Source organism: Temnothorax curvispinosus, unplaced genomic scaffold (genome assembly GCF_003070985.1).
Source record: "Temnothorax curvispinosus isolate PA1 unplaced genomic scaffold, ASM307098v1 QBEX01006326.1, whole genome shotgun sequence".
In the NCBI taxonomy this organism is placed as follows: Eukaryota; Metazoa; Arthropoda; class Insecta; order Hymenoptera; family Formicidae; genus Temnothorax; species Temnothorax curvispinosus.
Window position 1 is genome coordinate 1,141,017 of NW_020216106.1, and position 25,277 is coordinate 1,166,293.

At 37.2% G+C, this 25,277-nt stretch overlaps 1 protein-coding gene across 16 annotated transcripts in view; it reads left to right on the top strand.

Annotated features, from left to right (window-relative positions):
* The window catches only part of LOC112455771 (sodium channel protein para), a 42,301-nt gene that overhangs the window by 12,262 nt on the left and 4,762 nt on the right, over nucleotides 1-25,277 (top strand). For 2 of the 16 annotated variants that reach the window (XM_025017941.1, XM_025017936.1), the window contains 20 exons: nucleotides 740-952; nucleotides 1,297-1,357; nucleotides 1,526-1,835; nucleotides 2,013-2,312; nucleotides 4,834-5,286; nucleotides 5,648-5,741; nucleotides 5,826-5,894; nucleotides 8,060-8,331; nucleotides 8,434-8,607; nucleotides 8,697-9,047; nucleotides 9,215-9,449; nucleotides 10,867-10,998; nucleotides 11,378-11,510; nucleotides 11,594-11,721; nucleotides 11,810-12,078; nucleotides 12,162-12,335; nucleotides 13,067-13,189; nucleotides 19,182-19,304; nucleotides 19,427-19,621; nucleotides 19,698-19,943. In XM_025017941.1, the coding sequence (XP_024873709.1) occupies nucleotides 740-952; nucleotides 1,297-1,357; nucleotides 1,526-1,835; nucleotides 2,013-2,312; nucleotides 4,834-5,286; nucleotides 5,648-5,741; nucleotides 5,826-5,894; nucleotides 8,060-8,331; nucleotides 8,434-8,607; nucleotides 8,697-9,047; nucleotides 9,215-9,449; nucleotides 10,867-10,998; nucleotides 11,378-11,510; nucleotides 11,594-11,721; nucleotides 11,810-12,078; nucleotides 12,162-12,335; nucleotides 13,067-13,189; nucleotides 19,182-19,304; nucleotides 19,427-19,621; nucleotides 19,698-19,943 (4,055 nt within the window). Of the gene's footprint in view, nucleotides 1-739; nucleotides 953-1,296; nucleotides 1,358-1,525; nucleotides 1,836-2,012; nucleotides 2,313-3,909; nucleotides 3,967-4,833; nucleotides 5,287-5,647; nucleotides 5,742-5,825; nucleotides 5,895-8,059; nucleotides 8,332-8,433; nucleotides 8,608-8,696; nucleotides 9,048-9,214; nucleotides 9,450-10,866; nucleotides 10,999-11,377; nucleotides 11,511-11,593; nucleotides 11,722-11,809; nucleotides 12,079-12,161; nucleotides 12,336-13,066; nucleotides 13,190-15,504; nucleotides 15,628-19,181; nucleotides 19,305-19,426; nucleotides 19,622-19,697; nucleotides 19,944-25,277 lie in introns of all 16 variants that reach the window. The other 14 variants (XM_025017931.1, XM_025017935.1, XM_025017942.1 and 11 more) reach the window with 10 other exon arrangements.

The window sequence follows — 25,277 nt, forward strand, 5'->3', positions numbered from 1 at the left end:
ATGCTTAGAATATAGAAATGGTCGTAGACGCAAATACATAGTGGTTCTAGACAACACTTGCGCGATCGCTGTGTACGTCTTCCGTATCTCATCACACATCTACAACAGTTCCATTTTACTGCAGCTTGTATCGCCCTTCGCATCATCGTTCCATTTGTCACCCGGTATTCTTACAGTATACGTCCGCCCGATATTTATCCCGACAAATTCGATTCATTTTACATTAGTTTGCTTTCTCCCCATTTTCCCTTAATTTCGCTCTTCCCACCGATTCCGCGAAACGAACTATCGAACTCGATGCACGAAACTGCTTTGAAAGTGGATGGAGACAGAGAAAATTTGATCGTATATCGTATCAAGCGATTTATCGTAAAAAATATGCTTTTGATGGCCTTCATGTATTTCATTTTTCATCTTGTAAGCTGTAGGTTGTGCATTGAACGGGTCTCTCGTCTGAATATAATATTAGACAAATTTCTGTGTCGCTATCCATAAAATCGTGTGCGTCGTGATGCTCTTCTCCAGTAAAAATTTAATTTTAAGTTTAAAATTATATTTTCTTTTTTTTTTATCGAGTTTTCTGAAAAAGATGTTCATTTCCCATTTTATCCATATGCCTGCCTCGATTAAACTGCCTTTTCTCGCACGACAAGTCAATCGGTATTTCTCCAGGTTGCCGCCGCTATTACTGTATATTTTCACGCTACGAATCTACTGTTATTCTGTTCTCGTTGTCTAGGTCTGAAAACCATTGTCGGCGCTGTGATAGAATCCGTGAAGAACCTGCGCGATGTGATAATCCTGACGATGTTCTCCCTCTCCGTCTTTGCGCTGATGGGTCTTCAGATTTACATGGGGGTCCTCACGCAAAAATGTATAAAGAACTTTCCTGAGGACGGCTCCTGGGGTAATCTCACCCACGAGAGTTGGATTCGATTCAATAATAACGAAAGTAAGTCGCGGTTCTTCGTAAAATTAAATTTAAAATAAAAACACAAGTCTAAAGCTTGTAAAAATAGGAATCTGAATATTATTTGCAATAAAAGAATAAAATCTTTGTGACGTTGGTCTCTCAAGCGTTTTTATGATTGACGATATCAAAATATGATTAGCAATCTATTATAGACTAATTCAACTATTTCAATATAATACCTCTTTAAACAAATGCAATAAATAAGCTGCGTTTATTATTTGTACTAAATGGTTGTTTTACAAAGATAAGTCTTCTTTAAAATTAATTTTCGATAATCGATTATTAAATCGCATATCTGATTATTAAATCGTTTCCTTATACAGGTAATTGGTACATGGACGAGGCTAAAAATATACCCTTATGTGGAAATTCATCGGGGGCGGGGTAAGTTTATAATTCGCTTTTATTTATAATAATACTGTTAGCTAAACGAATTTAAGATTAATATATCCATTAAGAAAGAACCAACGTTAGTGGAAAGAGTTCTTCCGGAAATATATTTGCGATACCGATGCAAAGAGCACGTGAAAAAATAATATTCTCCGAATACAGGCAGTGCCTTCCTGGATACACGTGTTTACAAGGATTTGGTACTAATCCGAATTACGGTTACACGAGTTTCGACACTTTCGGTTGGGCATTGCTCTCTGCCTTTCGTCTCATGACTCAGGATTATTGGGAGAATTTGTATCAACTGGTGCTAAGATCGGCCGGACCGTGGCACATGCTCTTCTTCATCGTGATCATCTTCCTTGGATCCTTCTATCTTGTCAACTTGATCCTCGCTATTGTCGCGATGTCGTACGACGAGTTGCAGAAAAAAGCGGAAGAGGAGGAGGCTGCCGAAGAAGAAGCTATGAGGGTAAATGATACTGGAATCGATTTTAGAAGAAAAATGTTGAGATACCAATTGAAGCTTTTCATCGACCGAGGATGAAGAGTCTTTTTTGAGAAATAAATTCATTATTTCGCAAAATTAGGCCCAAGATTCGTGAATTGTTAAATTAGAAGAATTGACACGATCGATTAATGTTAATAGGAAGCCGAGGAAGCTGCAATAGCGAAGGAGAATAAGCTCGCGGCGAGGGCTGCAGCGCACGAAGCGCGCGAAGCAGCGGCGGCCGCCGCCGCCACGGAAGCTGCAAATCAGATCGTCAAATCCCCGTCGGAGTTCTCGTGTCACAGCTACGAGCTATTCGTCGGCCAGGAGAAGGGCAACGACGACAACAATAAGGAGAAGATGAGCATACGTTCGATCGAGTCCGCCGGCGATCAGAGGCACATCAAGCAGATCAACAACAACCACAGCGCTGCCAATAAAGTGCGGAAAGTCAGCGCCGTAAGTATCCGGCTGGATAATGTACGATATATATATACATATCGACCTTTTTACGCGTCGTAATCTATCGTGGCCCTTGTGATCAACCTCACGATCTCCCCCCCTCCTCCGACCTCGCTCCTACGAGAGCAACTTATGCGAGGCTATTCAATCCGACTCGACTCGTCGATAGTCTGCGATTGAAATCGCGAATATCGGAATATCGGCTGCTTCAGTTCGAAATCACCGCTTTCCGGAACATAGGACTCGAATGATGATGCATTATATTTATTAGCCCGGTTGATGGAGAGACTTTTTAGGTCAGTAGGGCAAACTCGGTGAATGGCGAATACAAATCTAGGCAATTAGGCGAACTTGGTAATAATTTATTACTGTTGGTACGCAGATATCCAATAGATAAAATCGAAAGCAAAATACATTCAACAGGATTGTATATCCCTCCTAATTATAATCCTAACGTATCTTGATTATTTTTTTAATCATATGTTTTGAACACATAAAGAAAGAAAAAAAATCGCGACGAGTCGAGCCTTCCTATAACATCCGCCGCTCTGTAGCATGCTTGGCATATATAGGATGTCCCAAAAAAGTTTACCAATTTGGGAGTTGTAATTTGAAGAAATTTTTTTATCTAGATCTTTATCAAATGTACAAGAAACATTAAATTCTTGTATCCACGTAATTACTCTCCATAATTTAATGATTGAATTTACACTACTGCTACATTAATCGAATTTTGACGAAAAGAAACTGTTAATTCTCGGTTAATTCAATCAACGCTCTGCTATTCATATAAATCTTTTTTGGGACTCGCTGCGTATCTCGATTGCTCGTATTATGATGTCATAACCCTTTTGGATAGGTTGCTTTACGCATAGAGCCTGTCACTCTCCCGTTAATCATTCGCCCTAGTTATATCGTACAGTTTCAATGTGTCGAATATCGCTGCCTCGATCCTGCGTTTGCGGGTAGTAACGCGCGGGACACTGAATTTCAGCCGTATAACGACACGGCGCATACTGAACATACGTTTCAATTCTATTTTACCGAGCCATGCATGCAGAGAAGTATATACTTAGTATATACGATTAATAGTTAACGGAGATACGAAATATATCGGCTAATTGCCTAATATCGATGCTCGAAAACGCTATTTACCTGACACGAAAATTTCAACGGACTAATTTTTCTATTTATTTCTCTTTATTTCTCTTTATCTAACAAACAAGCAAGTCTCAAATTAAAAGGTAACGTGAAAAATTGACTGTTTTCAAGTATGCTAATATGCATCACTCTAATTGACGCAATTCGATCGCGGACGTAACCGCCGATCTTCGTGTCTCTACACATGTACTAGACCTTTACTAGAATCGATAATTTCTCCACTCACACACTACGACAAAAATATTCTTTTACATAGCCGTATTTTTCTTTCTTCTCTCTCTTTCGCCACCTCTCCATCTACAATTGTGTTATGTGTGCTTCTGCAAGTGTTATGTGATACTCCATACCTATTTCGAGTGCCTCGTTGGTGTACACATTAGATCACGTTACGAGCCGTTTGGTAGGAGATATCTTTTCTTGTTTTTTTCTTAAGGTCCCTCGCGCCGCTAATGGCCAGTTTACTTATGCCTACCAGGAAAGCCTGCGGAAGGTACGTGTGTCACGACGTGTGTCTGTCAGCACCGACCGTACGTACACTAAATAGCACCATAGGACCCGATCAAACGATCTCACCATCTTCGAGACGCCATTCATCAATATCTCGCGCGTTACGACTCGCAGCTTTCAGGCGATGTCTTGTGAATCGCGCATGTTATCACGCGCCCGTTCATCCTCACGGATTTCCATTCCTGAGTCGAGACAAGCGCGGATCATCACCGATGATCGATCGTGTCGCGTCTTTTATGTAATAATGATCCACCGCGAGCAATCATCGAGACAAGTCTCGTTGAGCGATCAATCTTTTCTCTTTTAATTAATTACGAAGAACAATCAATGTCGCGCGTAGCATTGGAAGAATTAATTCACGGTTTACTTAGAAAGACAACTAGATAGGCAGCTCAATACATATATATATATACTACCGGTCAATCATCGTGTTCGGTCAATTTCGTAACTGATTAGTTAAAGTAGGGAAGCGGGATTGTGTTCGAAGAGTTACCTGTTGTATAATCATCTAAATTTAAATAAATAAATCTTTTAAATTTCTAAATATCGCTTTTGCATTCAGCCAATAAGACCATGGTCGAAAATCTATTATTCTATTTCAAACAATGCCAGCTGAAATCTTCACGTATCACAGCTCGTGACTCTTCGATCCGTTAAGCGTTGTGATAGGTCGCGATCAATTTCGCGAGAAATGTCACAATCGTCCTAAGGGAATCACATCGTCGAGGACAGAGAAGGATGTCTTTCCGGCTGGCCCTCGCCTCGGTTGCCAAAAAAGAGGGCCGAGAACGGAGAGGGAGAGAGAGAGAGAGAGAGAAAAAAGCGGTGGTCCGCTTTGTTGTAATTTCAGGCGAGCCTGAGCCTACCCGGCTCACCGTTCAATCTACGCCGCAGCAGCCGTGGCAGCCACCAATTCACGATACGCAATGGTCGTGGCCGATGCTTCGTACCGCCGGGCGGTGACCGGAAGCCCCTCGTGCTGTCGACGTACTTGGACGCCCAGGAACACCTGCCCTACGCCGACGACTCGAACGCGGTCACACCGATGTCCGAGGAGAACGGTACGATCGTGGTGCCGGTGTACTACGCAAATCTCGGCTCGCGTCACTCGTCCTACACTTCGCACGCCTCGCGGCTCTCCTACACATCCCATGGTGATCTGGCCTTCCCCGGTATCCGCGGCATTGACAGCATCGGCAAGCAGATCACCAAGCAAGAGCAGATTCTCAGGAATAGAAACAACAAACAGACTACGCCGGCCAATGGCCATCTTACGGACACCAATCAGAAAACTTATCATTTCGTAAGTGATTTTTAAATTTGAGAAACTCGCAAGTATGATAATCATACAAAATAGAGGGAGAGATTTGTTCGGGGAAATAGACGACCTAATTGAAGATAGAATATTTCGGAGTTTGCTAAATTACAGAAACGTTCAATCTTTGCTTCGTAGAAAATATGTCTATATTATTTATAATTGTATAGTTGCAGAATATATTCTTATCAGTTTCAATCCTTATTGCAGACTAATAGTATCGATCTTAGTAATATTTTACGTAAAAATGCCGCAGTTATCAATGTACAAAGATTTGATGCCTTACATCAGATTCGAACGCACGGCGCATAACGTAGCCATCCAGGTGTTTACAATTTCAAATTTTCAGGAAACTTCCGAGGAAGATCCCATGGGCAAGACCAAGCAACAAGACAATCCGTTTATCGAACCGTCTCAACAGCACACCGTGGTCGACATGAAGGGTGAGATTGCGAACTAGTTAGCGAATATAGCTCCAGGCTCTCCCGAGCAATCAAACTTACTTCGATCTTATCATTCTTGCGCAGATGTAATGGTGCTGAACAACATAATCGAGCAAGCCGCCGGTCGCCAGAGCCAGACGCCGGAACAAGGAGGTAATATCGCGTCCCTTTCCGCATCTTTCATCAAGTTTCCTCAAGTTTCTCTCTTCTGTTCATCCCTATCGCAAATGTATATATCTTGTTTATCGTGTGAGCATCCTGCCGTTCGATGTACACTGTGGTTTTAAAATCTCTCGTCATACTACTCCCTTGCGTTGATATACTGTTTTGCTGGACATTTCTGGGCCGCGCGCCTTGTACATAGTAGAACGAATAAATTTCATTTTTGATTTTTATCCCAGCTGGCGCAGCTAAGATCATGCTCGTGTTCCTCATACATACTTTTGTTTACGATTGAGCATGGCGTGTAAATTGATGCGGTTCGCTACATACGATGGATCGATACACGTCTCAGCGATTGCTAAACGGAGAACAAGCATTTAAATGGCGAATAATATAAAAAGGATATTGTCTCTCTGAGCAGCGTGATGCGACGAGAAAAAAAGACACGATTGCGGCCCGCGGGCCCTTGAGGGCGGTGAAAGCATTTTTTGGGGAAACAGAGTTTGCTCGTTTCCTGCGATGTGACACAGATTACCACTTTCGCCGCAGCTGCACGATCCTGGTCGCTTCATGCTTCAATTTTTTTTCAGATTATCTCAATCGTCGATAAATCATAAATAATGCTCGGTAATTTTCATTTCATTTAATATATTATATTATTTTAACACTTAAATTAATATTTTACATTATATATATATTTATAAAAATATTCAATATTAATTTTATATTTTATTTAGTTTATTTCCTCCTTCCTTCTGTCATTCTTTTTCTTTATGAATTGAAAGAAATTGTAACAAAATTTATTTTTTTAATAATTTTAAACATTCTTTTATTCTCATCGATGATTGAGAAATCTTATTTATCTTTAGTTTTCGATTTAAAACTGCAGCGATTTTGGTTAAACTCAATATTTTTGCACCTGCATCACCACCGCGTTGAAGGGCACTATCGTGTTTGTCTCGGGTGCACAATACGGCAATATCAGCATATTTTGAAAATAGAAACGAGTATTTTCATCGACGCGTTATTAGTCTTTGCAAAAGATATTTGATCACTTGTGATGTAGTTTCGAATTTTTGCACGTAAAGTTGTAAATTACTTTTGCTACATCGCTACGTCTGTAAATTTCGTTGACGTATAAGCATCCGCGTAGAAACAGAGACTATTTTCCTAAAGACCGCATATAACACCACCGCTTTGTTTGAAAAATGTACAGCCGTGCGTGATATTGTTTGTTAATTGCATTTCGTTGTAAAATATTTGAGTTCAGAAAAATTTCGCGTAATTACGTTGACGTTTGGTCGTCATTAATTGCTTATATTACACACTTAATTCTTTCGCTGCAGAAGCATACCTTTTAAAAACTTAAGCAAAACTTATATCTTCTAACCAACAAGTTTAATAAAATTGTTCTTGTATAATAATTTTTTACTCCCGATTTTAAGAAAACAACACATAACGAGCTTTTAACAGCTATTATTATAATATTTTAATAGCTAAGATTATAAGCTTTTAGCTTATAATCTTTCATATGGCGAAAGTATTAAAATAAAATTACCTCATTTTTTGTGTGTGTATAAAACGTAATAATTGTAACAATGTTGAGTTCGCGCGCATGCTGTAATGTAGTTATATTATGTCGCATTGCACATTATTCGCGCCGCTAATGCACGATATTTGTTTAAAATTTATCATTTTTCAGTTTTATATTAGCGACTTGCGTGAATTTGCATATCGTACGAAATATATCAATTATAATTTATTAAATTGTATTAAGTTGTACAGTATCAATTTTCAGAAATAAAATATTCCGCAATTTTTTTTTTAATTTGCAGAACAGCATAGCGATGTTAATGTAACGATGTCAGTATTTACAAAAAAAAAATAAATAAATAAAGAAAGAAAACATTAAAAGATATTTTACTTTCATGCAGATATTTTGCAACTATAGTATTAAATATTAAGTACGTTTATTCAGATTTACGCGATTCATTATTCCGTATGTGCATATGTCATTTTTAATTTCTCGCCACGCCTTCTGCTTGTCTGCCTGCCTGTAAATATAATCTGTGATCTCGAAGTATGAGCCTGACCAAAGAAAAACCTCTTTCCCCAAAAAGAGTGGTGCCAGACAAAATTACTAACGCGCGTTACAGTTTCGACCTATTACTTTCCGACAGACGACGATGAAGAACCTACGTTCAAGGACAAGTTATTGGCCGGAATGTTTCGTTGTATCGACATCTTTTGCGTCTGGGATTGCTGCTGGCTTTGGCTCGAGTTTCAAAAGTACGTGTCCCTGTTGGTCTTTGATCCGTTCGTAGAGCTCTTTATCACACTCTGCATCGTCGTCAATACGCTCTTCATGGCATTGGATCACCACGACATGGACAAAGATATGGAAAGAATACTCAAGTCTGGCAATTACGTGAGTATTGCCATACACGCAAATACAATATTGTTATAGAAAAATATATATACACACGTCTAATAATTTACGATTGTGCTGATGATCCAATTCAAATTCTAGTTCTTCACGGCGACGTTCGGTATCGAAGCGACTCTGAAGCTGGTAGCGATGAGCCCAAAATATTATTTTCAAGAGGGCTGGAATATTTTCGATTTTATCATCGTCGCTCTTTCACTTTTGGAGTTGGGTCTCGAAGGTGTACAAGGCCTGTCAGTATTACGATCATTCAGATTGGTGAGTGTCACTCTTTTATTGCGTTATTCGATAAGCAATTATTTTAAGAGTAATCGTACGAGTTATATCGAAAATATGATCTCTTTCAGTTGAGAGTGTTCAAGCTGGCTAAATCGTGGCCTACGTTGAATCTGCTGATCTCCATCATGGGCAGAACGGTGGGCGCATTGGGTAATCTAACGTTCGTGTTGATCATCATCATCTTCATTTTCGCCGTGATGGGTATGCAGCTCTTCGGCAAGAATTACACCGATCACGTCGACTACTTCCCGGACGGTGATCTACCCAGATGGAACTTCACTGACTTCATGCACTCCTTTATGATCGTTTTCCGAGTATTGTGCGGAGAGTGGATCGAGTCTATGTGGGACTGCATGCTGGTCGGCGACGTCTCCTGTATACCATTCTTCTTAGCTACTGTCGTCATCGGTAACTTGGTCGTAAGTAGAAAAAAGGTGGAACGGCTTTTTCAATAAATTTTGCTTAAGTTTTCAAGTTGATATTATCTTTATTATTTTATACGTTGAAAGCAATTGCAAAACACCGCAAATTTGTATTAAATTATTCCGTTTGCCAAGATTAATCGTGTTATGTTTCCACGAAATAGGTCCTGAATCTCTTCTTAGCTCTGTTGCTCAGCAATTTCGGCTCATCGAATCTATCGGCCCCGACTGCGGACAACGACACGAACAAGATCGCGGAGGCGATCGACCGAATAGCGCGTTTCATTAAGTGGATCAAGCGAAATATCCTTGCTTTTGCTAAGTTGATGCGAGCCAAACTCACCAATCAGATATCCGATCAGGCGCCAGGTGAGGGACCGTCCAACAGTTGGAAAGAAGGTTTATATCCAATCAGATCGCTTGCTGTGTGCGCTGTGTAGTTCGTGGCACTGTCTTTCAGTTTTTGCTTTACACTTCTTTCACACGTTTTGCTGGTGCCAGTCGGCGACCGTAAATAACAGTAAATAGATTATTACGCGTAATGACGAGCTATGAATTACAACGACGAACAGAGCGGACGACAGATCTGATATTTCGTATCTTTTGTTGTTCAAAATTACTTTTAAACAGCATTTGTTTATTTTTACATCGTTTTAAACTATTTCATTGATTTATCGTTTATCTAACAAGATTTGCTATCAATTCTAAAACTCGTAAACTATATATACGTCGACTGGTACATTCGATTTATTATGCAGACTCGATAAATTTTACTTAGTTCGCTATTATGCTCTATCAAAATCGTCGTACTGCATTATAATGTAATTTCATTTATAATTTAATACGAATAATAAACGCTCTTTTCCTAATTAATTACAATTAGCTCAGATTCGAATTTTCACATTTTTGATTCAGTAAAATTATTTCGAAAATAAGGCAGAACTGAATAGTTCGATGTATTTAATGCACGGTGGGATTAAGCGCAAATTAAGTTTTGTTTCGCTGATTAGCTGCCTGGCAGTTATACGTTGCTATGCATTTTACTTTGGGAACGCATTTTACTACGTAACTTCGATGGTGATGAAGTTCGTCCAAGATGCGAATTTGCCACTAAGCAAAATAGACACATACATGTACATAAGAAACCGCATGATGCGTGCTGCATTTCTGCTCATAGCAAACCGTTGTAAATTTTCCCGATTAAAATTCTTCGGTTAATTAATTTTTCGTTCGATTTAGTATAAAAATGGAAGCATACAAATTGTAGTTTTTTAAATACACACATATACATACATATTCTCCACAAAATCTTTTTAACAAATGTTGAATTATGCAAGCAATTTTTAAATATCTTTCACGTATCCTTAAAACTTGCTATATTCAGGTGATAATAGAGCAATTTGGATGTTTATTCCAATGAGTTTAGCTGTTTCACAACCACCATTAGTAAAATTAATATCAAGTGTGTGTCTATGCAGCAAGTATCATGCACAAAGCATCTACATTGTAAATCGTTGACACCGTGTCTCGAACCGGATCGGGTCACTGGTGATATCACTGGACATAAATGACACCATATACGATTGCATGCAAACAACATGATCATGTTACTAATTTGATCTGATTCCTCAATTCGACGTGTTGGGAATTGCGACGGAAAACAATCGCGCACGTGTGTGTATGAGATGGGCCTGTATATACAGCGAACAGATTTTTATCTGTACAGCATTTCGTATAATTTCCAGCGCGTTCCGATTTGTTTTCCGATACGAATTTCCTAATAAGGGCGGGTTAGAGATTTTATATGATTGTGCAGATGGGATTGATCGCGATGAGGACCTAGATCTTGCAGATGGAGAATTGGACGCATACAGAGACAAGAAGAGCGCCAAAGAGCTTAATCAGCTTGAAGTTGCCATTGGCGATGGGATGGAATTTACCATTCATGGTAAGCGTATCGGAAACAACAAAAGTACAATTCTTTGTCCATAATTATAATAATAATAATAATAATAACCCGTATTGTACAGTTAGCGTCTTTAGCTGAAAGAGGTATAGCACAATGTGCCAAATTACATATTTGGCACATTGACACATGAAACCGCAATAAAAAAATATTTATTTACAATCATTTTTTAAAAACTGTTGCAAAAGATTGTAAATTTTCTTTACAATAATTAATTAAAAGATAAAAAGTAAATTATAAAAATGTAAGAATCTTATTCAATTTTTTTGTTAAAGATTTTGAGATATGTATGTTTCATTATTAATTACACTTCGAAAAATAATACTGAATAGTGATTAATATATCGAATTTGATTCCAAAGGAGATCTGAAGAACAAACTGAAGAGGGGCAAGCTGTGCATGAACAATACGAAGGTTATCGCGAATTCAATAAACCACCACGATTATAGATTGGACAACGATTATATTAATCAGAACGAAGACGACACTATCAGGTCGGTTAGGCTTTTTATAAAATGCTCACCTATTTCAGGTAATATCATTAAGAGCGTACCTTACTCGAATATCCTTTTAACAGTAACAAATCGTATGGTAGTCACAAAAATCGCGCATTTAAGGACGAAAGTCATAAAGGCAGCATGGATTCGTTATCGAACGGCGAAGAGAAGAAAGATGCGAGCAAAGAAGATTTGGAACAGGAGGAAGGTAGGACTGACAGTAATAGCGATCGCAGATTAGAGAGACTTTTATTATCGAACGTTTCAAGTTAATTAGTGGAACTACTTCTATCCAGAACTAGAAGACGAGTGTGAAGAGGGGGAAGAAGGGGATATACCAGAGGTCGACATAATAATCGCGGATGAGGATCCTCTTCAATCGGATTACCCGGCCGATTGCTGTCCAGAAAATTGCTACAAAAAGTTTCCATTTTTGGCCGGCGACGACGACGCTCCGTTTTGGCAAGGCTGGGCAAACCTGAGATTCAAGACCTTCCGGCTGATCGAGAACAAATATTTCGAGACTGCCGTCATCACTATGATCCTTCTAAGTAGCTTGGCCTTGGTAAGATTGTTAATTAATCTTTTTATATACCCAAAATATATGTCGAGGAAGTGATCGAACGAGCGAAATCGGATGGCTTACAGGCTTTGGAGGACGTTCATCTTCAATATCGACCTGTTCTGCAAGACGTATTGTATTACATGGACCGAATATTTACTGTGATCTTCTTTCTCGAGATGTTGATCAAGTGGCTGGCTCTAGGATTTAAGAAGTATTTCACGAACGCCTGGTGCTGGCTCGATTTTATCATCGTCATGGTAAGTCACATATTTCTTTCTGTCTTTCCAATATTTCAATCCGATTATTAGAAATGTTTGATTTAGTACAACGTGTGCAATTGAGCGCTGCAAAAGATAATAACTCTGTCTGACATTACAATGATGATTTGAGCGTATGAAATAAAAATGAAATAAAAGTTCGATTGCACACTTGACAAGTAATTCACGAGAGGATCTTGTCGTTCTCAAATGACTTTGTACGTGGATCAATTACTCGTCGTATTGTTTTCGCGTCGTTTGTAAATTTACGTCGCTTCGAAGAATCGTAACACACGTCCGCGTCGTAGCAGTCGGTAACCGGTGGCACGTCACCTGATCTTGAAAATAAACCGAAGTCATCAACACGAATTTGCAGAAAAGCGTGTCCATCCGTGTTTCGATAACGGGAATTAAGATACTCATGGATAAAGATTAAGTATATATGATGATATACAATTTAATATTCTGTAGATAAAATCAGAGTCGATGCACGGATGACTTTTTTCCGAAGACTATACGCGTAAAGGGAAGATCTCTCTCGTTCTTACATTTTATCTCTCCCCGCTTTCTTTTTCTTTCTCCTCTTTCAATCCTTGAACAACTAATGCCGACGTGCGAAGCAATGTGGGAGCCGAGCGTCCGGTGGATTTCTCTTAAACGATCGTCATTAAGTATTATTGTAAGAACTGACGCATATTATGTCCCGTCTGATAAATATTTGATGAAACTAGCTATCACTGATCAACTTGGGCGCTATCTGGGCTGGCGCAGCTGACATCCCGGCCTTCCGTTCCATGAGAACACTGAGGGCCTTGAGGCCTTTACGAGCAGTCTCACGGTGGGAGGGCATGAGAGTAAGTCATCGGTCGACGAGGACTTAAGCGAACAATAATGCAAAGAAAGCCTGTGATTCGGCCTGTTATCGCAACGACGTTTGATGGATCGTACGGAGCTAACGGATCGATCACGTTATCATGACAGCACGTTTAATTTGTCCGCCGCGCGGACCTCCGATTGACGAGGGACTGCCGGTCATGCATGGATTGTTCCTTTCTCTCTGTCTCTCTTTCTTCCTTTTAAAGTAGTGACAATGTCGTGATCGGGAACGAATCGAGACGTGTCGAAGTCGTTTTACAGAATCCAAGATTTAAGCGTTGACTCGTGCGCCGATAGCGATATTAATAAGAAAAATTATTTATTCCTGCTGATGCCAGATATTTCTGTATTTCTTGTATACACATGTATCAACTTCTCTTTACAAAAACCGACTTTTATCAAACATATTTGTTTATATTTTTGTAATTTTCTAAAAGTTATTATTTTTAAAACATTTCTTTTCTCTCCAATCTGCTAAAAATTCTCGCATAAAAGCAACTAGAAAAGAAGTAATTCCGTTTATTAATATTGAATGCGGAGTCAAAGCGAAAATCAGCGATTCGTTAAAACAAGCTGGATCTATTTCGGTTCGATCCCAATCGACTGTGGATTCAACGATTTAGATAGAGTACGATATCGATCCGTTGGACGCGGTACGAAGCTTCGGCTTTTGAAATATCCGTTGTGGTAAATGGGAACGAGATGAAAAACGAATCTTAAGAGGCTAAGCGTGAAGAACAGCTACGGCGAGGGTAGCTTGTATTACGGTGTATTATGGTGTACTATGGTGTGCTTATACCGATGTGCAGAGATACACTGGCGTCTCTACTTGGTGTCTGCACTGATACCTGGAGTCATTGTCGTATATTACTAGCTAAAGTCGCCTATGTACGCCTTTTTTAACAATCTTTTGATACCATGATCGTTGTGCAAAGTACCGAATATCTATACATGATATATATATACATATATATTATATAAATATGCTTTTTGTGTAGTGTAAAAACTTCCTCGTACGTACGTATGTGTGTGTGTGGGTGTGCGCGCGTGTGATGTTACGTGCATCTACACGCGCAATATGTAATATGTTTATCAAGATCTTTCTTAGAGCGTCGCGACGTCTCATCACGAATATATTTTTCCTTTCGTTGACAAATAATTGAGACGTGAGCTAATTTCCTCGTCTTAATTGATATAATCTTGATTATGGTATGACGTATATCTTTCGCGCATAAATTAAATTAAATTGGGACTCGTGTGATGCGTCGCGATCGCAAGTATGACAAACCTTTTCGTCTGTTTCAGGATGCAGCCGATAGTACTTGCTCGTATAACGATAATCCCTACCGAGCTGTTTGTCGTTCTATCTATCTCTGTTTCTGATTGCGTGTGTGTGTGTCTATATATGACTACATATGTATCGTAGTCTCTCCACGTACACATGTAAAAATATATATGCACATACACACAGTTATGTATATCTCCTGATTATTGTTAATTGCTATGTGTCGTACCTGGAATCTATTGCCTCTATCTCCCTTGTTTATATAATTGTCGTATTAATGTAATGTGTCTTCTACTCTGTAAGTACCGTTACCGAAATCTTTTCTACGACTCTCGAATCTAACAAATCATTTTAGTTTACGTTAATTATTATCTAGAGGTTTCAGATTTTTATAGATATATTTCATAATAATTTAAATATTGCTATCAAATATTGCTTTGATTATCGGTGCTTTCTAAACGCATATATTATTTAAATTTTGCTATCTAAAAATTATTCTTGAATTAATTTTTACGTAAACTTTCAAAACTGCCTACCCAAAATAATTTCCTTGTAAATATCAGATGCTTGAACATCGGGAAATGAGATGTAAAAGTGCAAGAGAAGATTGTTTTCGCAAAATTGCATTAATTGTCTATTGAGCAACCGATACGCTCCCTCTTTTTGCACGAATCCTCGGAAGTGACGGTACTTATAGAACAGTAATACAATAATGTACATATGAGTATATACATATATATATCTATAGATAGAGAAATATCGAGGCTCTCCACAGATCGACAGCCCCTCGAATTTCGTCTTTGTACAGATATCCAAATGTCTTAATCCGTCGAGGAGTTGAAGGAACGCAGTAATACGTCGATCTCGCCTGTCTTTGATTTCCTTCCCTCTCCTCTTTCTTCGTCCCGACCTTATTCCAACGTCCGTGAATCGTCGGAATTGATCAAGTCTATCCCTCACACATCTGTCTACCTTTCGCTGTGATTCGCTCTCGTTTCTCGCTCGCAGGTATCGCTCATTAACTTCGTAGCGTCGCTCTGTGGCGCTGGCGGGATTCAAGCCTTCAAAACTATGCGGACCCTAAGGGCCCTAAGGCCGCTCAGGGCGATGTCTAGAATGCAGGGGATGCGGGTATGTAGCCCACCGTCTCAGCAGACCTTGTTGCTTGCTCTACGTCTGCCGTGGAGAAGACGGCAGAATCGATCCCCCTATGTTTAATCCCTTCAATACCGGGGAGTATAACAGTGTTTCCTAATTTTATAATTCTCTTTTGAAAATTGATCATCTTTTATATTGAGGGGATGCAGGAAGAACGTTTCTTTATACAAATATCTGCTTATAATCGTCATAAACGAATTTTATTTTACTTGAGCTTATTTATTTTAAGTATAAAATATATAGCAAACTTTTACATCATAGAAAAGTTATTAAATATTATGGAAAAGATACAATTTTTTTTAAATATGGAATAATCATAGAAAATACCCTAGTAGAGTTAATATTAAATTATGATTTTTTATTTAAAATTGATACGCAATTTTGAAATAATCATTTGATTTATGTTTTTTGCAAAATTTAAAAATAAAATTTAGAAACATGTTACATTTCATACGAATTAAGGGAAAATTTATAACACCATGTTCTTGAATATATTGAAAAAAGTTGTTAATCAAATCTATGTGATTTTTTTTCTCATGATGCGTTACCTCAGCTCATCAAACTATCGACTATTACGAATGGATCTTTATCTATAATCATTTCTAAATTATTAGATTATATTGCCGTCATTTTTTTCTCTCATATAAACGATATCGATATGTACACATTATCTGATTCAATTCTCGCACTAGGAACAATTCCCAGATTACTTATATGGACTCGAAAATCATCATCGTTTCCCTTTTTCTCCCACGAAATTCGACCGATTACGTTTATCAAGAGCCTGCATCGTTGCCAATTACCATTTTAATGTAGATCGAGAAAAAAAATCTATTATCTCCATATTTCTTAATATATATGAACTAAATATTAATTGATTCTTCAAATATATGTGTTACTGTATTTAATTCTAATTCTATTTTTGAATGTTTTTTCGTGTATGAATTATATAGAATCGATACTTTTATAAATAATTCATATATAATGCAAATGCAAATGTATAAGGTATCCTATCAAGAGATTATCTTGGTAGAATGTAAGCTTTTATGTAAAAAATTATTTCATATAAAAACTGTTACAATTCAAAGATATATATAAATCTGACATTTGGCGATATTGACTCTTGAAAAACAAGATCGGTAGTCTGGAATCGACGGAAACTCAATATTATATCTCTTCCTGTTGCACGGGAACATGCTAAAATAGAGGCAGTCGCGAATGCACGGCAGAGCTTAGAAATGCGAATGCGTGAAGCAGCGCGTAGATAATTCGTCCATAATTGATCAACACTACACTAATCGAAAAAACACGCACCATATAGAAACACGCGCTTATTTCATTTGTACATTGTCATTGATACACGAGTTGTACCATCTTATCTTCGCGAGGAAATGCCTATACGTAAAATATTTAGAAAAGTGCATTTGAACGCGAAGATCGAAGTGGAACATCGCGTATATCTGACATTGTAAATCACGAGCTTAATAATAGTGCGTGTGATAGTCTTATACGGATAGTCTTCTAGAAGCTCGACATACATATACACACAAAACTACTAGCCACATAAATCTCTATTCATATCGCATTTAGGATTAAATAACCGAATTTTGGAGTATATTTATCCGATACACACATGCATATCGTACATTGTAAATTAATGTTATTTCTGTCATGAACAGTAAAATTTGCGGTCGAATGTGCGATATGAGTACACAATGGGATACTTGACTCATCTCTCGTAACGTGTAGTGAAGGCTCACGACTTTATAATAATCGCGACGAATACGAATCTCCTCAGATACTCCTTCATACTTATATATCACATACTCGCAACACAAGGTCGCTGAGACACTGGGTTGTAGTAATTACTGTCATGCCCACGCCCTGACACTTCTTCTACTTTACAGTAGCTCGCTGCAAACCGCTCCTCGGAGCGCTCAGTATTTTATTTCTTACATTTTGCTTTTGCACGAGACCACGAAGGTAGCAGGATCGATTGTTTCTGAATTTACAAGATTTATATGTTTCCCAGGACCTCTAATTCGTATTCGTGCGTAAATAGAAAAGAGAAGCTATTTCATAAATAATTCGCGTTTTGCGAAAGTAATTCTGGGAAACATATTAATCACGCGGATCGCGTAAGTTATCTAGAATTCTAAGTTACTCCTCTTCATTTTCAAATATTATATACCGAATGTCCTGAGAGAGGAGAAAAAGCACTAAATTAAAAAAAAAGAAAAAAGAGGCTAGATTCCTAATAGAAATTTTTTATCCAAGATATTTAGTGGTTATGGATCGTCCTGTTCTCGTCATTAAATTAGTAATTATTCCTCGAAATTAAAAAGATAAGGTCTTTTTATCGAATAATATATAAGCTGCATAATTTGGCTTGCTTATTAATGTATGCTTATTAATATATGCCTAAATGAGAGCCCGCGCTAACACATACTTTTTGTGGGATATTCTGTATATAAATTGCTTAGACGTAGCATTTGCAACTGGATTGCTTAGTAGACGTGAAGTCCGAATGCTTGCTTGTTTGCTTTCGTCAGTGCTTTTCGTTCGTGCTGCAACTTGCGCTTGCTTTACATGTTGAGCTTGCCTATGGCTACTTTCTTTAGTACACCTGAGTATGAAATTTGTAGATATAAAATTACACGATGCGCGTATCATCACTGATCCATGATCAATCAAAGTCATAATTACATTTAATCAATTATATTAGTTGTAACTTCCCACTTAAATTACATACACACTAATGAAATATATATTTAAACTACTGCTTATATAATGCTTATATAATTCGTGCATTATTAAAGTAAGAAAATTATTTAATAACAAATGTTATTTTTCAATATAATAAGAATCTTTAGTGTGTATGTAAATCGAGAACCGGAAAATATTCCTCTATTCAAATTTTAATTTATTTGTAGACATTTGCTTATAATAATAATCATACGTTATATTTTAATTCGAACGATCAGGACTACTTGCTCAAAAGCGCTTGTAGACCCAAAGTATTACGCACAAAATTAAGCTAATGCACAGAAGAACGCAACGTATAAATAAATATTATTCGTGATTACACAAATTTTTATTATTCTGTTTGCAATTATTAAATAAATATGTATATTATATAAGCAATATTAAATTTCGAGCAAATATTATTTTAATGAGAAAATTTTTATATGTACCTAGTAAGGAAATCGCGTTATTCGTTTAAGTATTAATAGAATAATATTTTATTTCTAAATTTATTTAAAAATTTAAAATTATGGACACTTTTTAAAAATTATAAATCTCTTTAGAATGAGCCTATACATATAATTTTTCTACCAGAAATATAAGACAGTTATATCAGATTTATTTTTATGGGATAAATAAGTTTTCGCGTTTTTAGTCCTAACACGAGCACATTATGCGTATAGCGCGTGACACAATCGCATATATAAACGCATAGACGCAGAAATTTTTAGCGAAATGTTACGAGTCTGATATCGCGTCTAATCAAATTTCGTCTCTCATAGGTAGTCGTCAATGCCTTGGTCCAAGCCATTCCATCCATCTTCAACGTATTGCTGGTATGCCTTATTTTCTGGCTTATATTCGCTATCATGGGGGTGCAGCTGTTCGCTGGCAAATATTTTAAGGTAAACATATCTTTTAAATATGCGAATAGAAATTGATAATTGATTTTTCAGAAGATAAGTACTTATTATTCTTTCCAAAAAAGTAAAACACATCGTATTGTACAATTTTATTTCCGTAACAGTGTGTCGACGCGAACAAGACGACGCTCAGCTACGAGATAATACCGGATCGTAACGCTTGCAATACCGAGAATTACACGTGGGAAAATTCACCGATGAATTTCGACCACGTCGGGAAAGCGTATCTGTGCCTATTTCAAGTGGCGACTTTCAAAGGATGGATCCAAATCATGAACGACGCGATCGACTCTAGAGAGGTGAGTACGGCGGCCCTACAATTCCTACTTTTTATCGTAATGTACATATCGTAACACGTTATTTAATCGTTTACAGCTCAATAAACAACCGATTCGCGAGACGAACATTTACATGTATTTCTATTTCGTATTTTTCATTATATTTGGATCGTTTTTTACTCTCAACCTGTTTATCGGAGTTATCATCGACAACTTTAACGAGCAAAAGAAGAAAGCCGGCGGATCCCTCGAGATGTTCATGACGGAAGATCAGAAGAAATATTACAATGCCATGAAAAAAATGGGCAATAAGAAGCCTCTAAAAGCCATTCCTCGTCCGAGGGTAAGTTATACAAATAATAAAGATATTATACCATATATAACAAGGCACATTTTTCTCTTTTATGCCAAGTCTCTTACAGCTTTTGAAATATCTTAGCCCTAGAATCCATGAGAGGGGTCGATTTCGACCCCAGGCAAACTTTAAAAAAAGAGGTTTTTGCTGATTTTCTGCATTTTTCGGTCTTTAAATGGCTTTTTTCACTAACTAAACTTGAGTAAAATTAAATTTACCGTATATCATTCTCTTCGTTATTAAAAAACGAAGAAATTCATGTAGGTTTAAAGGCCCTTTATTTCTGTAGGACCGGTTTTACGATCAAATAAAGCGTGGGGTCGATATTGCCCCCAGTCATGGATTAGAAGGTCAAAAAAATAATACATGGATTCTAGGGTTAATATAAATGTGTGCCACAATATTATATCGATCACTTATTCAAATATCGAATTTTGAGTTTGAATCATCGGCAATGTGAAAGTGATCGAGACCAATTATTCATATCTAATTATTTCCCTAACATTTTTTCTACTAAAACATGTTGATAAACTTACAATAGTTTAGTTAATTTAGGTAAAAAAATTTCCCACCCGAAAAAATAACTCATAATTAATTATATATAAAATCTGTATTAATATCGTTCTTGCTAAATAATAATATCGGGAGCTTTTATAACGCATAAAGAAATACTCACGTAAATTTTGCTGGATAATTTATACAGAAAAATATTTATTGGATTTCACATCTCACTTGACTTTGTTTCAAGTGATATAAAGTCAAATTGTCAATACATATGAATGGGCTATGAAAAATTAAGATAAAATTGAAAAATATTAGAAAATTAAATAGAGATGATAATCATTATGGCATATTTTTTATTAAGTAAAGAGATATACAACCATCAAATATTTCATGTCTTTCACTTAATGACATGTGCATATTGAAAAATTTACAAGCATTGTCTTTTTGCATCATTTTATATAATATTTAACCCTGAAAAAATATAGGCGAAAGAGATCAAGATTCATGCTTCTCAAATTCATATCTCAGATTTTAATTTAAAAAAAGTTTAGGAAAGAAACAAAGGAAAGGAAATCGAGAATCTAACTTATTTAGAGAATTAACAATTTCTTATCTTAGAAACCTATTTGACTATACAAAAATATTTAATCGCGCCAAGTATCGCGTGATGATAATGCTAGATTTTACTTTACTTCACTAAATATTTAATAGAGAAGACAATTTTTAATTTGAAAAAGATTATTCTATTATTCTTTATTTTTTCTTAATAAATACATTTCTGTTATTTTAAATCTGTTTTTATTTATATTTGCGTGTTTGAATGTTCTATAAATTTTACAAGATTTGTGTATTTTTTGTAAAACTCTTTCATAATGCATAAAATGTACAAGTTTACCGATCAGTGCTGCATAGATAATAAGATCTGCTTCATCAGTTCCGTATATGTGCATTTTTGTACGCATAAAACTGTCCAATAAATTAACGGACAGTTATTACATACTACACGTAGTGCAGGGTTAAATATTTACATTAATTTATCCTAGCCCATTCATTTTAAGGCAATGAATCTATGAAATATTAAATTTATCTATATTTTAATTAACATCAATTTTTAATTTCTGTTTTAGATGTTACAGTAGATAATGAAACATACATATACATCCAAGCACAATTATCAAACTTTTATTAAAATAGAAAATAAAATATAAAATTCATTATCATTATCAATATTAATATATAAAAATTTGCCATGAGAAGAAAATTGAGAAAACATTCTAAATTATTTGGTTATTTCCAGATATTTTTATGCATAAATCTGGTAATTTTCATAAATTCATTGCCACAAGATAAAAAAAAATGATTTAGCACTCACCGACACACGATGCGCAGCAGCGGAGTTGTAGTACAGAAGTTCATCTGTAAAATGCAAATATATCCAAATTATAGAACTTCCGAAATAATTAATATTTCAAAAAATAATGATTTCGTGGATTAAATTCGTTCGTCAGTGAAATATTTCAGAAAATCATTAATCGCCGAAAAATCTTTTTAAATACAGACTAAAAATTTAATTAAAAAAATCAAATTTGTAATTCTTTACAAATAATTCAAACGATTACAAATGTTAAAAAAAGTTTTCATATCTATTTACTTATAAAAAAGTCTCTCTTGACATAAAAAAAATATTTTCTATTATTTTAAAAAACGGTAGATAAAATGCGCCATTCGGTCGTCGCGTCACGTAGCTGATTAATTTCGTAAGAATAATAAATGATAAATAAATGTTATATTACTCACCTCAGGATTGCTCCGCCGTCGCCCGATGCCTCCCAAGCCTCCTCCTCCTCTCAGCTTCTGTCAACGTGTTCTCCTTCCTTTCGACACGACACACAGACACTCGCGAGTTCTACTATGCGCGATCGCGAACAATCACAAGTCAATCACGATAATCGCGCGACACTTTACACGAAACTCCCGACGCTAATCGCGCACGACACGCACTTTGTTACTTTGTTTCGACGGGGTTCTGACGGCGAGAATAACGCGAGACGAAAACAATAGCACGGAATTAAGACCCGCACGGCACCCGCAATGCCTCGCAAATTAACGTAATGGTGTGTCCCAAACGGCAAGTTGCAGTTGTTGATCTGTAAAATATAAATATATCCAAATTATAGAACGCTCGAAATAATAATATATATAATTAATATTTCAATTAAATAAAACAAACTTTCGGAATTATTACGCGAACCCCCCATATGATTTAAAATAACTTAAAAATCTTGTAATTTTTAAATGAGACATCAAAAGAAGGATTAATCCCGAAAAAATATATACAAATGATAAATTACTCACCTCGTGGTCGCTGCGCCGTTGCCCGATGCCTCCTAGGCCTCCTCCTCCTCTCAGATTCCGGTATTGCGATCACACGATAATTACGACCGCGCGGCGCGAACCCTAATCACGATAATCGCGCGATACTTTACACGGCACACGGCACTCCCGACGCTAATCGCGCGCGACGCGCACTTTTACTTGTTACAATCTGACGGCGAGAATAACGCGAGAGCGAGAAGAGAACAATAGCGCGGAACTACGATCCACTCGGCAGTCTCGGCTCGCGGCACCCGCGACGTCTCGCGAATCAACGTAATGGCGTACCCCAAACGGCAAAGCGAATTCGAAGATCACACGGCCAACTTCAGGCGCCACTAGCCGCGGCGACGATACACCTGCTGCGCCAAATTACACCGTACCGCCAAATTTTTCGCGCCTTGAATGATACGTGGCGCACGATCGCATTTCAGCCATTTCAGGACGATTACTTACTTCGCTTATGTATTATAATTATAACATAAGTGAATAAACTCGCGACTTCAAATCTGAAACGAATATCCGCGACGGTTGACGCCGACCGCGACGCTGCTTTGTCGGTTGCTCGCGTGACCGAATTCGAATGAATAAATCTCGCGAGATACGCGGTGTGACGAAACTACCGATACATATGACGAGCTTACCGATACGTAGTTAATAAATATTAGATACAGGATTAATCAAAGTTACGTTTACTGATTAAATGCGTCGCGTCGCGTCGTCGCTCGACTCCGAGACGTAGCTCCATCACGTAGCTGTGGCGATTCGTGAATGATCGATCGATAAGTTCGAAAGTGAAGTTGGCAACTTTGGGGTATCGCACGTCGCCCACGTCGCGAGTCACTTAATGGCGGATCGAAACGCGATCAATCGTCCAAAAAATATGCGAACGAAATTCACGAATTCACGGGCGATATATTCTGAACGCACAAATCTTACACGCGCATTAGTAAATAATCGATGTATCACGTATCACGGCTTTTCATTATCTCGTCTCGATTCGTATATATCCCCGTGCTATCTCTTGATAGGCAAATTATATTCAAAGCGACGTAACATTCAACGTACAATGCGAAACGTATTCGACTCGAAACATCGTTACAGAAATGACTATCGCTATCGCCGCAAGTATTACTACGAAACGATGATAATTTACTATTCCCGTCCGCCGTCGCCTCGATACTTGCTCCAAATGAACGAATCGCGCGAATATCTCCTTCGATGACAAATACCAAGCCGTCGCGTCGGCTGGATATGCGTCAGCGTAATCGTTAATCGTAGGAATTACATGATCGCGCGATTGATATTATATATTCTTTAAGCATTTGTAGAGAATCGCGTTTGGAGCTTCGTACCTACCGTGGTCGCGTTTCGAGAAATAATGTGACGTACGCGGGTCGCGGGACGCCATTCGCCAACGACGCCGCTACGCCGCTACCCGCCTGCTCGAGTGTTGGAGCGCGAATGCGAGCTGCGAGCGCTTCGGCCTTGCGTAGGCACGGCGCGGCGCGGGTAGGGGCGGCGTACCCCGACGTAAACAAATTCCAAGGCCGCGAGCCGATGTCGACGGTTGACGCTACGAAATCTCCAACTTTATAAAAATGTTATAAAATGAAATATATACCATGTACCATGTACCATGTACCGAATATTTTATTCTTTGCGTTTCACATTACTTTCGACGAATTGACCATTAGATTATCGAGACATATTTCGCGCTTCGTTTTGTAAACTCGTTAACATCATCCGATTAAAATTAGTATTATCCAATGATTAATTCGCACGATGAAAGCGTTTTATAAACTTAATGGATTTGTTACTTGAATTCTGATATGGATATACATTGCAATTTGATGTACTGATAGTAAAATTTAACTCCGCGCACGTCCGCGAATTGTTTAATCCCTTTTTAACTAAAAACTTTGGACGCGGTTGGTTTTAATTATCGTTTTACTATGGTTTAACTATGGTTTTAACTATATCGTTTAAAAAGAATTACTACATTTAATATTTATTCAAAGAATATCTATCGATATTACTTTAATCTAAATTTTTAATCTTGAGATCTGAATTTTTAAATCTTGAGATCTGAGATAAGCAGGAGTGAAATTTTAGATTTCAATAATTCAAGAACGAAATCAAACTCTCCGTAAAACGTAGCGACGTTAATTTATGTGCGACAGTTAAAAATTTATTGTAAATAATTAATTTGTCGATTGAGAGATTCTGTTCTCTATATAGTCTATAATATAATAAATTTAAAGATAAATTTAAACGAGCAGCAAAATAAAATGCAGCAAATAAAATCACCCTTGTACTGTAAATATAAAATAATATATTTTAAGTGCGAATTTTATGCGCGACATTATTAATTATTTCGATATATATATACATAATAGAATAAAGTAATATAAGAAAAATTTTTCTATCAAGTTAAACACTTAA